At 39.8% G+C, this 16,463-nt stretch overlaps 1 protein-coding gene across 25 annotated transcripts in view; it reads right to left on the reverse strand.

Moving 5' to 3' along the window:
* Positions 1-16,463, reverse strand: part of CAMTA1 (calmodulin binding transcription activator 1) — an 848,439-nt gene that overhangs the window by 807,004 nt on the left and 24,972 nt on the right. For 23 of the 25 annotated variants that reach the window (XR_007924129.2, XR_007924130.2, XR_011390914.1 and 20 more), the window contains exons 2-3: positions 7,250-7,319; positions 1,989-2,107 (exon numbers count right to left, since the gene is read on the reverse strand). Coding sequence is in view for 19 of the 25 variants with exons in the window: in XM_070079345.1 (XP_069935446.1) it covers positions 1,989-2,107; positions 7,250-7,319 (189 nt within the window). In the remaining 6 variants the exon portion in view is untranslated. The remainder of the gene's footprint in view (positions 1-1,988; positions 2,108-7,249; positions 7,320-16,463) is intronic. The other 2 variants (XM_070079347.1, XM_070079354.1) reach the window with 1 other exon arrangement.

The following is a 16,463-nucleotide window of genomic DNA, read 5'->3' on the forward strand; positions in this document are numbered from 1 at the left end:
CTGCCAGAATTCCTGCTGCCCCCCCTTCAGGAACACACACTGGGCAACGGCTGGCACAGGGCAATCCTCTCTTCTCCTCTACACCTGCAATGTTCCGTCTCACCAGAGATGTTTCCTGGCTCTAACCTGGACTGTATCAACCTACCCTCTCCAAGGGTATTATACATGCTGAGGTCCTGCAGAAAACAGAATTACTGCTCACTTCTTTTAATTTCCTCCTCTAGGAAAATCCTTCTCTGAGTACTCTATAATGTATCTAACACAGTAGTAAAGTGGAACGTGTAAATCACTTAGAGGCAAACAAATATGCAGAAGTAGACGACTATGCTCCGAAGGTCCAAAAAAGTCTTGAAGCCACTGATCTAATCTACCAGTTAAACTTCCAGCATTTCCACATCCAGTTTTGTAAGACTTTTAAAGGCAATGATTTTGATTTATTAACCAATTCCCCATTTCAAATATAATTCATAATCATAATTAAAATAAGCTACCAATTTCATATAAAATAGAATACTGAAAAACTACACACCTATTATGTGTTTTGTTACAATTTATAAATAAACTGGAGCTAATGTACTATAATATAGTATCAAATCTACAATTCAGGGAATACTAAGAAACATACTGACTTTCCAAACAATTGATAACCTAATGATGAACAACTGGATGGCTTCCAAATTAACTACTTTGTTGACAGAGTAACAACTATGATCAAGAATAACTTTCAGCAAATTTATTTTGTTTTCATTTTTGAAACAGTTAATAAATAGCTGGTTAAAACAACAGAGCTCTAAGCTAATGTTTGTCTAAGCTAGAGCAGTCTGAGGAGAAAATATAATTTTCGCAAATAATCAAAATTTAAAACTTGTTGTGACAAGTAACAAAGCTTTAAGATTCTAGTATTTAAATCTGTAACCAGTGATAAGTAAAAAGACTTTCACCTTTATAACCTCCCACAATTCAAAACAAAACCTTCTGTGTCAAGTTGATGCAAAATCACCTCAAAAATGAGCCTGAATGGGTGACGTTTTCTTCTGTAGCTTACCAAAACTGGGGAGCCAGTAAGTACCCAGTACTACACTTAACCCAACTTGGAAGTAAACGATGAACTACAAACACAAATGGACTTAACCCAACTTAGCAAAACCAGGAACTCCAAACATTCGAATTAAAGGAATGTAATTCCCAAATGGACATACAAGTATATCCAACCCTCATAACCACACTAAATGAACATTACCCTGAACTGAAATGAACACATACCCAATTCCTAACCACCACACTGACAGTTATTACCCTAAACTGAAATATTCAGATTGCAAAATAAAAATGAGAAGGCAATCCACTCCTAACATCAAAACATCCCCCCAGATTAAAATTTACCAAAAAAAGCAACATTACCCAAAAAGACAAATGTGCATTCTTCCTGTATCGTCAATCTACCTTCCAACTGGATGCCAAATGTACACTCAATAACACAGCCTGCATTCTTAATTAAAACCCCACTCATTAAGGTAAACCAGTTACTCTCCAAGGAAATCTTCATCATAGAGAACTAACCTGTTCCTACTAAGTCTAGCCTTCCCAACTCCACGGAAACTTCACGGCGTCACACACTTCTGCAGAGGTCTGGGGGCTGCGTATCTGTTATACTCATGACAACACAAGAACTAATGTTTAACTGAGAGGCAGGCAGTGTTAACCACCAAACGCAAGACACCAAAAAAAGAAAAACAAACAGTTAAAACTTATGCTACCCTAGTTAAACTCAGTGAGCACATTTTCTGTTTTTCAACACAAGCCAAGCACATTAGAGAAAGATCAAGAAACATGTGGGTTTCTGTCAAATTCAGATTAAATATTCTTCTCATTTACAACTTCCTAGTTCAATATTTTGAATATAAAACTAATATAAAGTACTGCTATGCAAAATAACCTAACATATTTGCCCTTAAAAATGATATCCTTAAAAACAGAAATGTATCTACCTCATTAGTGTTCCAACGGTGCCTCTCTTTTGGTAAACTTGAACATTTCGGCAGACATTCAAGCAGCTTTTTCGGTAAAAAGATTTTTACATGACTACTATTGCTGTTCCCATGATCATCTATAAAGAAGAAAACAGTAAATTCAGAGAAAACAGCACAGGCAAACATCCTATTAAGCACACTGGCAAGGTCAGAGCCAGCAGCTCGGCATGGTCACTGTGAGACCAAGAGCAGCAGAAGGCCCAACTACTCCTTATCAGCAACACCATTTACACAGCTCAGATAGATGGCAGCAGAAACTGGGCAACAGGCTCTACCACAGGAGTGAGGTTTTGCTCCATCACACGCAAGTGAACAGCGACCACCCCAGCAGCTGCCCATAGTCAGAGTATAACTCTTAGAGGTTCTTTCCCCACATTTCCGTGAAGCACATCAAAACTGCAAAATGATTTAGCCTCAAAAAATCCAGAAATCTTTCATTAACCAGTTGAGAAAGTTTTAGGTTTTCTAGGTAAGAATTACAGCAATATGTGACTATTTTATTCATAAGCTAATACTACTTCATCTTTCAGAATACAAATAAGATTTATACTTTAAAAACAAATCGCATATCTTACAAATATAAGGAATTTAAGCCTATAGTTAGTTACCAGGTAATACAGAAGCTGGCCTTTCTAGCTGGAATTTTAAAACATATAATTTTAACTGACCTGATTTACATAAGCATAGCTATGTAATTAATGTATTTTTAAAATGTAATTCTAAATGAGTATAAGAAAAATCAATTCCTTCCAGTCTATACAGTATATCCCACTACCTGATAATCATTCTACATGATGATTTCTATAAGAGATAATTTCCTTTATGTAACATTTACTTATTTACATTAACAAGTATCATTTCTCTTCTATAATACAGTACTTTTGCCTGGCTCAAAATTTCTTGTCAGTTTTGGCAAATTTGGATCAAGGTTTCAAATTACTCCAACTTTTTTTACATGCTAAATGAAATCACCAATATCCCAAGGATCTGATGCATAACTGGCACCCTGGGAGAAATGCATTCAACAGTGAGGCCTGAGCTTACTCCAGGAAGTCCTCCAGGAAGTACTCCAGTAAGACTTGAAAGAACTCTTTCTCTTATTAAAAGGTATAATAAAAATACCAAACTCAAAGTCAAGAGTCCAAGACTTTGGCCCAGTTCTGCTACTTGCTAATTGTGTGACCTTGGGTAAGTTACTTAATACTTTCAGTTTTCCCAAATCATCAGATAATTAGAAAAAAAATCTCATTTTTTCTCAGGCACAAATCTGTAAAATTTACTATCACCCCATAACTTAATATATCATAATTAATAACCTTCCATAGCTATATTCAGGCATCAGTCAACGTAAAAAGTGAAAAATGGACAAGCGCTGTGGCACAGCGGGTTAAAGCCCTGGCCTGCAACACCGGCATCCCATGTGGGCACCAGTTCGCGTCCCAGCTGCTCCACTTCCAACCCAGCTCCCTGCTAATGCACCTGTGAAAGCAGCGGAGGATGGCCCAAGTGCTTGGGCCCCTGTACCCACAGGGAAGACCCAGAGGAAGCCCCTGGCTCCTGGCTTTGGATCAGCTCAGCTCTCGCCATTGCAGCCTTTTGGGGAGTGAACCAGCAGATGGAAGACCTCTTTCTCTGTCTCTACCTCTCTCTGTAACGCTGTCTTTCAAATAAATAAAATAAATATTTTTTTAAAAAGCGAAAAACAATATATCATATTTATATACCTTTCCAATTTATTTGTGGTAACTTCATATAGCATAGTTTACTTTTGGAAGATGTGAAAAAAAAAGAACAAAAAAATATTTTCTAGGATCACAAAACCCTCTCCAAACATTTTTCATTCAATTATCACATTTCTCCTCAAAGAAACGATCTTAAAAGGAAAATACTAGGCATAGAAATAAAGTCTGAAACAATTTATTGCATCTTATAGAAATATTTTATAGGGATGAACTTAACAGAGTTTTAGCACACTGAATCTTTTTTGGTCTATGAACTATATAACCAAATGAATTATAATACCCATCCTATATTTCCATAAGCAGTAGAAAAACTTGAAAAACTTAAAACTGACTGCTATTTTAAGAATCTAAAATTTTAATAGCAGAATAAGATTAAACTTTTTAAAATCTTGCTATGAAACCAAAAGGAGATCTCTCAACTAAGAAAGTTCACAGAAAGTTCTGGATCAATTACATACTCTAAAATCTTGGTCATTTTATGTGCTTACGCATGCTCCATGCACTGCATCCTCCCGAGGGAGGTACCATGGGCCATAAAACTTGAAAGCACAGACACCAAACCACAGAGCCTTTCCCTCCCTCTCTCCTCCCCTACAGTGGTTTCACTCTCATTTTTTAAAATCTCTCATAATTGTGAAAATAGAGGTGAAATTCCAAAATCTATATTCAATTCAGATATTCAACATTTACAGGGCACCTTTTATGAAAATAGCACTATGCTAGGTGCTCAATTAAAAGACTTACTCTGAACTCTTCATGAGCAGTCCTATCTCTGAGACAGCTGTTTGTTTAAAGTTTAATTCTGAATCCAAATGAACAGATTAAACCCCAGTTCCTATGTGATCACATCCTGATGGTAATTTTCTATTCTTTCAGCCTGTTAAGGAACTTAGCTGCCAGGTGGTATACAGTGCACACGGTGTGTGCAGGCGTGTGTGCGGAGGACTGTTCTGAATACAAGTCAACGCTCTAGAAAAAGCTTAGGTCTTCCACTCCAATACCAACTCAGGCAGTGGTAAGTCTGCCCAAAGGCTTTTAAAGAGAAAAAGGAGAACCGCTGTGTAAGCACTGTCGCAATCAAGTTTCTAAATATAGCATTTTATGGAGATGTGCAGCCATGGGTTAAAAAGGACCAGGAAGTATGACAGGCCGATGGGTTCCCCTTAATCAGTTTTTAAACTGTGCCATTTCCAGAATTTTAGCTTCATGCTGAATATAAACTGGATGTTTTTAAGAAACATATAATGGGAAAATTTTCCTACTGTGCATTATAAATATAGCAATTTTAATACTGGGAAAAGAATTATTAGGAACTCAAACTCACAAAATGTTAAAACTCATTTTCAAATTTCAGCTTTTCCAGTTAAAGTGTGATAAAGAGTAATTTCGCGTTTATACTAGAAAAGATCTAATCACATGGCTACACTACATAAAAATGTGCTTTTTTAAACTGCTTTGTAATATTTTTAGAGTATCTACTGATGATGAAATAATTAAACATATATGCCAGCTTTTAAATCTTAGTAACAATATTGTGAGTTAACTCTAAAATTAAGGTACACAGGTTTCAACCACAGCTCAAGATTCAACTCAAATAGTTAAAACTCTGATACTGCAAAATTAGAGTGTAGACCAAATGACAGCAAAATAGTCCATTATCATCATTTAGCAAAATATGCATGTATGACATACAACTTTACAAAATAATATTCTAGCCTATTTCCCAATAAAAAAAATAATTAATGAAGCTCTTGAAACTGACTGATGACGTGCTTGGCTGGCAGCTGGAATTCTAGAGAATGAACCAACCGTCAAATATTTTCCAAATGATAATTTTAAAGTCACAGTATAATTTAGGTAAAGCTTTCTAAACTGTACAAAAATGCTCACTCACTTACTTAACTAAGCAAAACACAGAATTATTGTTTTCACGATTGTTTCTAAAAACTGAGATTCACATAGCTAAATCCTTTATTTAAATCCAAAGAAATGTACTTGATCTTTTCCTTAGAGCAAGCTGTAACTTCTGTAAGGTAAATTATAACTGTATTAACTCTAACCTAGAAATGATACATCCATTTTATTTTGATTCATAATATAAATTAATTTTGGTCCTATGAATAATGACTAACGCTGCTATTCAATGAAGTTGATTATGATTAATCTCAACTCTATACTGAACTGTTCAAAGTTAGCTGGTGTAACAGTATGTCAAACTGCTAAATATTATTGGGCATACATTTGATCAACAACTTAGAATGATAAAAGAAAGCTCTACAATTTTCTGTTTAGCTCTAATTATTATGTGCTTAGATTTAATCAGTAAGATGGGAACTGATTCAAGAAAACATAGGCACAAACTGTTACACTCAAGGCTCGCAGCAGCAGACTCCCGTTACTAACCTGAGACCTTCTGATCACCACTCACCAAAGTAACTATCAGATACCATCATGTGCCAAGCACTGATCTGATTTTATATTGCTTCCCAAAGTCTCCAAAATGAATTAAACTCAGCTGTACTTCTCTAAAAGATTTTTAAAAGACAAAAAGTTCTTAAGCAAAAAAAAAAAAAAAAAAAAAAAAAAAAGGCAAGTTTTGCTATGTAACAACACTTGCCTCTTAGAGTTGTATGAATCACATCTTATCTCTCCTACTTTTTAAGCTGTCCAGATTTACCCTTTTCCTTTCAATCAATCCCCAATCTCTGGTCCAGGTTTAGGTTGACCCTTAATTCAGGTTCAATTAACTTCTTACTATTTATCTGCACTTTTATTTTCAATCTAGAAATATAAGGGTGGAGACAAGTAAGACAGTGGCAAGGAAGCCCTGCAACCACTGCTTCAACGTGGGCTCTGGGACACCCTCTACTGCATTGTTTCATTCAATTACAACTTGAGCTATGTGTGATCAAGTAAATCCAGTTTCCATTATTTATGAGAGGGTAAACATCTGTGGGACTCTACTACACATTAGGCACTCAAAGGATTTCACATTGCACTCATTTAATCCTCACAATAAAACACAAGGGTTTAGTCACCCTCATTTTACAGATCAGGAGCTTGAGGTTCAGATTAATTTGTCCAAAATCCACAACTACCAAGTGCTCAACTGGGATTCAAACATGAGCTGTGGCTCTTCCCATAATGCCACACTACTCCTACGCTAACTCACCTACTGGACAACAGAATTACAGAAACATTCTATTAATTAAAATCTAACATTTGCAGAAAGCTGTGAATTTTCCATGCGATAAATCCATAGTCCTTTTTAATCCTCAAATGAAGTTTGTGAGGAAAGTGTTCTTTCTGCTGCCCTAGGATTAAGTAACTCATCTAAGATCACACAGCAGTTAAGAGGCAGAACCCAGGTCTTCTAAGTGCTGGCCGAAGGCTGTTCCCACTGCACTAGGATGATGGAAGTACTCTCACTGCCAAGCCCACCCCTTCCTGTAAGTCAAAAGCTTTTTCAAATCCTACCTTCTATAGGTGGCACGGTGTTGAGAACACAGTAGGTGCTAGTTCCGCAGAATACACTTTGGGAAACGCTCTAAGGAAACAGAAAATAAAATGTAAAACTAATCTTTGAAAAAGATATATTCTGGCTCTTCTGTGAAATTCCTGCCAAAGATGCAAAACCTGAATCTAATCATGAGGAAACATCAGACAAATCCAAATTGAGGCACATTCCACAAAACAACTGGTCTGCAATCTTCAAGAGTATCAAGGTCACAAAAGTCAAAAAGGATTGAGCACTGTTCTGTATGAATGGAGACTGAAGAGACAACAGTACGTGACCCAAAGTTCATATTGGACATTTTTCTACGAAGGTCACTGCTGGGTCAACTGGAAAAACTGGAATAGGATTTGACAATTAGCTAGTAGAAATGCCTCGATAATTTCCTGATTTTGATTACTGTTTTCATTTTATGATTATGGAGAATGTTCTTTTTCATAGGAAATACATAATAAAGTAGTTAAGAGTGAGGGAACATCACATTGCAACAAATTTACAAATGATTCTGGAGAAATAAAGTTCTTCACACTGTAGGCCTAAGACTGTTTCAAAATTTGAGGGGTGTGTGTATGTGTGTGAGAGTAAAATCTATGCTGGTGAACATGTATTACTCATAAAGTTTTTCATGGAAGTACATGTGTTATAACGGTAAATTTTGCTAAGAACCAATGTCATATTCATTTTACAGTTCAGTCAATGCCAACAACATTATTAATCATTTCATGGCAATAAGTCCAACACACAACTCATTCAAAACAATCTTCCGAGTGCCGACTGGCAATGCGGCAGTTAAGTCAGGGAAAATCAGAATGTAAAGTATCTGCCCTCAGATGCTTCAACTCAGAAAAAACTAAAAGTTTCAGATAAAAACCTGTACAATGTAACTTTAAGAGAAGAAGGAAAATCCCTTTGAATCTTGCCAGCCAACTATTTTCAGTTCTATGAATAACTTTTTTGTTTGGTTTTAGTATTCAATAAAATTTTAGATTTCACATTATAAACCACACATTTATATACTTAGAAAACCAGACAGTTTACAAGTTCAACCACCACCCTCAGAGTTTTATATTTAAAATATAAAGAGCTCAGTTCTACCATCTACTAGCTGTCCTTGGGAAAGCCACTGGGTATTATCTCATCAGAAAGAAGATTCTCATGCCTAACTGGTAGGTGGAGGATCAAATGGGATAATACATATTAAAGCACTTTGAATCCAAAAGTACCAGCAAACATAAAACACTATTGTTACTATGGTTAGGAAGGATAATCTCTGGTGCAGGCATTTGGTACAGCAGTTAAAATGACAACATCCCATACCCAAGTACCTGGGTTCCAGTCCCACCTCCACTTCCGACTTGTTAATGTACGTCCTAGGAGGCAGCAGCGATGGCTGGAGCACTGAGGCTCCCGCCACCCCTGTGGGAGAGTACCTACTGATTGCCTTCGGGCTGGCCTGGCCCTGCCAGTTGTAGGTATTCCAACAGACAAAGACCTCTCCCCCCACCCCCCAACACCACCTTTGCTCTTGCTCTCTGCTTTCAAATAAATTAAAATAAATAATAAGATAATTTTAACAATGTTAAGATTTTCTAAGAACAAACTTAGGATTGCCTGAATTTTTTATACCAAAATGAGTATTGAAATCTGACTAAACCTGACTACCATTAATTTTTTTTTAAGATTTATTTATTTATTTCAGAGTTAGACAGAGAGAGAAGGATAGGCAGAGAGAGAGAGAGAGAGAGGTCTTCCAACTGCTGGATCACTCCCCAATTGGCCGCAACGGCCAGAGCTGCACCCATCCAAAGCCAGGAGCCAGGAGTTTCCTCTGGGTCCTCCCACTTGGGTGCAGGGGCCCAAGAACTCGAGCCACTTCCACTGCTTTCCCAGGCCACAGCAGAGAGCTGGATCAGAAGTGGAGCAGCTGGGAATCAAACCGGCGCCGATATGGGATGTCAGCACTGCAGGCACCAGCTTTACCCACTACGCCAGAGCGCTGGCCCCTACCATTAATTTTTAATTTTACTCTCCCTCATATCCATGATCAAGTACTGCAGAGGTCACATTATTTTCAGGGTCTATATAATAAGTCTTTCCATACAATGTGATCCCTAGCTACCAGGAGAACCATCAGCTCCTTAATCCTTTGCTATTTCTGAAAAAGTCTTGTTCTAGGACTTCTACTGGCACACTCTTTGATCTAATCAACAGTGCCTGTGGTGGCGTCTGTGTAACTTCCAGTCAAGGATTATCTCTGTAAACTATGGACAAACCTCAGAATTCACATAACCTCTGAAAGAGTCGATATTAGTTTCCACCCATGACTCTGGGCCCAGGATTATGATGTCTTATGATAAGCAGGTGACATGACATCGGCAGTATCATCCTCTCACTAACATCTGCAAAGCCACCAGCAACAATCCACTAACCACACAAATGCAACATTCCACCCTAATACAGTTTCTGAGTTGAAACATAAAGCTGTGTGGTGTTAAAAAGAATGCCTTACATTTAAGGTTTAAAATACTATTAGTAAAAAGTATAAGATACCACTTTTCAACCATCGTAACAATGGTCATAGATCAAAAGTTTAAAAAGCACTAAAGAGAACATACTAATGAATGGCTTCACAAATAAGGACTTCCACATCCAACTGCGAAGACTGATGATAATTAGTGGGAAAATATACCAAATAACAAATAGGAAGAATTAAAAGCACCAAAATAACACACATAACACAAACATGGACAAAAACCTTCTCAGCAGCACTGGCATAATAAAGTCTTAATAATCAGTTTAAGAAAGAAACTCAGGAAAGTTGAGAGTGAAACCCGTAAGTCACGGTTAATAACTGAGTTTCCCAGGGCAGGCTTTCTGAACAGTGGTTAAGTCACTGCCTGGGACACCAGCATGCCGTACAGGAGTCCCGGCCTCTGCTTCCAAAGCAGTGCCTGCTCCTGTGCGCCCTGGGAGGCTGGAGAAGACGACCCAAGTACCTGAATCTCTGCCACCCATGTGGAAGATCCAGAATGGGTTCTAGGCTTTTGGTGGGAGATCTAGAATGAGTTCTAGGCTCTTGGCTTCTGCCTGGCCCAGTTCCAGCTGTTACAAACATTGGGGAAATGAACTAGTTGATAGTAGATCTCTCTCTCTCTCTCTCTCTCTCTCTCTCTCTCTGAGATGCTCTTTCAAATAAAGCTTTAAAAAAAGAAAAAAACTTCAAGGTTCTCAAAGCAAGCAAGTAAGCCAAACATAAAACAACTTAATAAGAAATGGCTAACCGTGGGTGCAGGGATTCAGCCTAGCAGTTAAGAAGACCCCAATCAAGATGCCAGTGTCCACACTGAAGAACCTGGGTTACAATCCCAACTCTGGCTTCCCACAGCTGCTTCCCTGCTAATACACACCCTAAGAAGCAGCAGTGGATGACTCAAGTAACCAGGTTCCTCCTGGATTGCATACCCGGCTCTGCACAGCCCCGTCTGTTGTGGCCACTTGGGGAATGAAACAGCAAAGCTCTCTTTTCTGCCTCTTTCTCTGCATCTCAAATTAGTCATTAATGTCTACCGTGAATTAGATGCCCCTGTATGAGACACTGAGTGAACATTCACGGCCCTTGTGTTGTCCCATCCTATCTCTAGACGTCTGTAACACTGAGGGACTACACAAAGTGGAAAGGACGGCACTACGCATGTGCAGGGCTAGAGCCAGCTGCCACCCATTCCACCTGCCACTGCGAGAAGTCTGCGCAAATGACTCAGCACAACAGAGCAGACGGAACCGCCAGGTCGGGTGGATCAGCAGCAGGTCTTCGCGCTCATCTCCCAGGCTGCCTTCTTCTAGACTCAGACTCAGACCTCCGGTCCCTCTGGAAGCTTCCTGCCCTCGGGGTTAGGCAGCCCTGCTGGAGCCTACAAAGCAGTCTGTGTTTCCCTCTCACTTCTAGAAAAATTCCTCTTGACTGTAACCCTTCTGATAGTTCTACAAACACAAAGAGGAGCACCTATCATGCGCTACTGTCAAGGAGCATGAGCACCACAGGGAACAAGACAGAGCAGGGGTCTGCCTTCTGGAGGGATATTCTAGTGCAAGCGGATGAATTCCTTGTTGACTAAGAAAGTACGCCTGTCTGTTAATACATTCTATAATACAAAAATAACACAGCAAGACAATGAAAAGAAACCACAGGGACAGTTAATTAAGGACAGTATAGTACCCAGTGTTTGCTAGAAGCTCCCAAGAGGGGAAATGCTGAGCTCCGTAAGATACATTCCCTGCTTTCAAAATGCAAGCTGTCAGGGCCAGAGCTGTGGCTCAACGGATTAAGCCACCACCTGTAGTGCTGGCAACCAATACAGGCACCAGCTCACGTCCCCGCCGCTCCACTTCTTTTGCAGCTCCTTGCTAACGTGCCTGGGGAAGCAGCAGAAGATGGCCCAAGTGCTTGGTCCCTGGACCCACATGGGAGACCCAGATGAAGCTCCTAGCTCCTGGCGTCGGCCTGGCCCAGCCAAGGCCGTTATGGCCATTTGGGTAATGATCCAGCAGTTGGAAGGTCTCTTTTCTCTCTCTCCCTAACTCTGTCTTTAAAATAAATAAATGTCTTTTAAAAAAAAAAAAAAAGCAAGCTGTCTAGCTGAGGAGATAATACTAAAAAAAGATGTAATGAAAAACTAGCACATGATTTAGGAAAGGTAGATGGCAGCAGTGTGGAAACGCAGTGGCCCGCTGTGCTCCTTCTTTGCAGGCGAGGATACGCTTTGTTCATCCTGTCCTCTCCAGAGACCTAGGTCAGGGTGTTGCAGGCACCTTCACAATCCACGTCTCAGCTCTTGGATGATGGGGAAAATGGCATACACATGAGAAGTAACTGCAGGCTTTGGAACAGAGAAGTCTGATGAAAATGGTATTTACAGTTCTTTGAAATAAGAACTGAGAAGGTTTAAGTCTCCATAGAGTACTTTTAAAGCTAACTGAGGATCCACATAGCATATTAAATCAAAATGGAGAAAGGCCACAGTGAGTGCAATAAACTACTGTACCCATTAAAAGTGGTACATTAAAAATTTTTGTCACTTTATCAAGACTTAAAAAGATTCTAAAAAATTCATTGGTCTTGCATCCAACATTACTTACAGATAATCAAAATTCAAGCAGAGTCTGAAATTCTTAGCGTTTTCCTAACCTCACCAGTTTTCTAGGCACGGCTAGATCAGTTAGGCAGGCTAAGTCTTAGGACAAACTACAAAATGACTCAAATACTGTCAGTATTTACTTCTTGCTGGTATAAAGTCCAGAGCAGGGGTGCCTGATCAGCAGACCACGCACCTCCGAGCAGTGGCTCTGGCACTGACCTCCTCTCACAGGAGGATCGCGAGGCTCCTCTGCACCCCAAGGTCCAGGGCCTGGCTGGAAGTGGCCTCTGCTCTTGCTCCGTTGGCTAGAACTGGAGCAAGGGAAACAAAAGCCCAGGAAGAAGAGGTAGATTTTGTGATCGTCAAGAGGCTCCGCCACAACACCACCTGTAAACTGTTTTATAATTTCAGAAAAGTCACTCTTTTCAAAACTGTCTTTTTCTGCTAACCTACAGCTCCACCTTTGCCTCCTAAGGCCATTCAGCATCTAAAACCAATTTAGTAGTTTTTCTTCTCTAATAAACATTTTTCTAACATACTCAAAATCAGAGTGCATCAAGGGCATCTTTACAGGGTGTACGTTGCAATATCTCTAGGATTTAATACAATGTCTGGCACAAAATAGAAGCTCAAATATTTGTTGAATTTATGAATGAATGACATTCACAAAATTTCATGCAAAGGAGACAGACTGACCCATCTCCTACCTGTGATGTACCAAGGCCTTCTGTGGTTTTGTTTTTTTTAAGCACCTCTCTCCCTCTGCTAATGCAGCCCGCAGTTGCTCCCTATCACCTGGACCCCTTAACAACCACACTAATGTTCTGCTGTCTTTACTGCTCCAGCCACTGACACAAGAACAAATAACCGAACAGGAAGACGTGATGAACATGGGAGTCCTGGTCTAGCAATGTTGTGGATGTTTTCCAAGAAGGGACCATTTCTGCTTATTCATTCAAGAAATCAAGCAATATGACAAAAGCTACTTTAGACCCACTAAGAAATGTGGGGTGGGGGAATGGAGAGGCAGAGTTTTCATCATTACCAACAGAGCCAACACTAACATTTTTGGCTAGAGCATGGGGTCTGGGGAATACTTCATAAAATCAGGTTACTGACTGAAAACTCAACATGGAAAACTAGACCCAAGTTCCTTTATTCTTTTCCTAAACCACAAAAGGTTAACAGAAAAAAAATTATGTGGTATAGTACAAAAATATTTTGAGTTCTCATATTACCTCTTTTCAAGAAGTTTAAAATATACCATAAGTGCTACTATGCTATAATAACCTTCACAACACTCCTATGGGATAGACACAAAATTAAAGTGCACACTCAAGTTAAAAGGAAGTGTGGTAGGGAGCTGACTTCCTACTCCTGGGGCAGGCGAAATAAAAAAGTGAAACAGTAACCTCCAAGGTAACTGGGGCACAAACCATTTTAGGCTCTCAAATTGAGTTCAACACCTAGAATTGAGTTCAAAAGCAAACAAGTAGCTAGAACAGACCACAAAATAGCGAAAGTTCTAAGCTGCTCACACAGGAACTATTACTAGAATATTTCAAGGCTGATTTATGACCTGAGAAATTAGATTAATTGATTTACTATTACCAGAGATTCCTGTAAAACATATTTAAAGTGATTTCAGAATTTTAAAAAGAAAATCATTCTTTCCAGATATGAATCACAATGTCATTAGGATTTTCATAAATTATAGTTTGTCTAGGAAGCCAGTATACTCAGTAGTCTGGAAATACAAGTAAACAGACAGCACTTATTAAACGTTCACATTTGTACAAAAATACACATACCAGTAGGATCTATTCAGGAAAAATGTTATAAAATTATAAATCACATTGTTTATGCAGTATTTATTGTTGCTAGTATAATTTTTTAGCTCCTCAGAGATAGAGCACTATAAAAGAAATCAACAAAATCAAATACAAATGAAGCAATCTATTTGACACTATTAATATGCACAAATAACAAGCATTTTCTTATATAAAATCTTATGTTGCTCTCACCCTGGTAACGTGGTCATGCTTCTCCACAAAGAAATCAACAAAAGTTCACACTAAACAACTAAAAAAAATTTCTTTGAAAGAAGGCAAAGGAACTGTGCATATGGAGGAATAGCAAGGAACCTCTGGTAATCCAGGCTGCGGGGTGGACATCCTGAAGGCAAGAATGGCAGAAGAGAATGCAAATGCACACACCTCAATGTTGATCCTGTCTAAAGAAGATTTTCCCTGCTTCCCAAACATTTTTTGGTTCATGAACCACAGACCACCTATCACCTATCACCACTTGCTCCTGCCCAAAAAACTAAAACCTCATCAAAACTAAAGGAGAGAGTAATACTGTTTCTCCTAACAGAGCAATGAGGCGTATGCCAAGAAAATGGCAGCCACACGCCCCAGAACGGACCTGGGCTGTCTGGGAACCTCACTTAATCTGAACACAGCCAGAGCAGGAAGGAAGCCAAGCACACTCTGAAGGCCAAGAGAGGTTTCTACAAGTCCAAGCACAAAAGCTCACATACAGCATGGCAACAAAAGGCCATACACCCGGCTTGGTTACTATTAGAATACTCAGAGTTCCAACGAATTTAATTATCAGGTTGCCAAAACCAGAGAAGATCAGAAGCAACAATTCAGAAGGGGGAAAAAAGATAGCTAAAAACTGACACACAGAGAAGAGCAAAAGAGTGACAGTGGACAACAAGGACATACATATATATATATATATATATATATTTAAATATATATAGAGAGAGAGACAGACAGACAAGAACTTGAAAGGTACAGCAGTTTGTGATCATTTTCCATAACAGCACTCTACTCAGAAGGTCCTAAAAATATCACAGTATTAAATATGGCCCACTTCAAAAATTTGTGTACAACGTAATGAACTCAAGTTAACAAAGAAATAAGTTAAATTCCAGGTGTTTCGCTTCACACAGGTAACAGTACAGTAACTTTTGGTTGCCTATTGCTTTACATTATGTAAAATAGCTATGTTTGAATTACCTCCTGCATCCTCAACAAAATCATAAGGTGAAGGGCACTGGGAATAATTCCATTTCAGCAAACAGATGGGTTTATCAACAACTGTAAGACAGGATGCTAACCTGTCTACCAGGGAGCAGCACCCACCCCACTTGCCAGGGGACGGAGGGAGAGGGCATGAAGGCTTCCTGAGAGTTCATCTCTCGACTGCATCTTTACCTGAACCTGGAACTTCCTCACTTGCAAAACCTCCCTCTCTCAAAGTTCTCATGCTCCCGTGCATTGCCCAGGGAGTCCACCTGAAGGCCTGACTTACCCCCTTCCAGTCTCATCATGCCTCCCCACACGGTGGACAAACCTCAGGACGTACCACCAGGACTGCCACCTCTGACGCCAACACCTTCATGTACTTCCCTCCCCCGGAATGCGGCTGGGCCAGGGGTTTGCTGCGAGCCGGCTCACCACGGCAGAGGTGACGGCTGTGGCTTCTGGGGATGGGACACAGACTGTGACCTCTGTCTCGCCAGCAGACTCTCCCCACTGGCTCTGGTGACCCAAGCTGCCAGGCTGGAGAGGTTCCTGTGGCAGGAACTGAGAACGACTCCTGGACGACATCCAGCACGGAGGGGCGGCCTCAGCCCAACAGCCCACAAAGCCAGAATCTCCCACGTGACCCTGGGAGCTGACACAGATCCTAGCTCGGCTTCCAGTGCCAGGCCTGTCCTGACCAACACTTCTGTTGCACCTGGGGGGCCCTGAGGCAGAGGCCTGGCCAAACACGGCCCACAAAAACACTGAAACAGTAAATGTATGTTGTTTTCAACTGCTCAGTTTGAGGTTATTTGCTAGGTAACTAATATATCCACGGCCCATCAGGTCCCAGTGACTTCTTTTTTCAGCTTGAACTTGATCTATCATTTCAACCAGAACTCTGTATATCACCCAAATTCTTTTATTCTTTCAATTCACTATCAAATTCACAAAACCAATCCTGTCCCTTAGTCTTCAGGCTACTCAAACTCTCTGGGGCATCA

The sequence above is a fragment of the Oryctolagus cuniculus genome, chromosome 7 (assembly GCF_964237555.1).
Source record: "Oryctolagus cuniculus chromosome 7, mOryCun1.1, whole genome shotgun sequence".
In the NCBI taxonomy this organism is placed as follows: Eukaryota; Metazoa; Chordata; class Mammalia; order Lagomorpha; family Leporidae; genus Oryctolagus; species Oryctolagus cuniculus.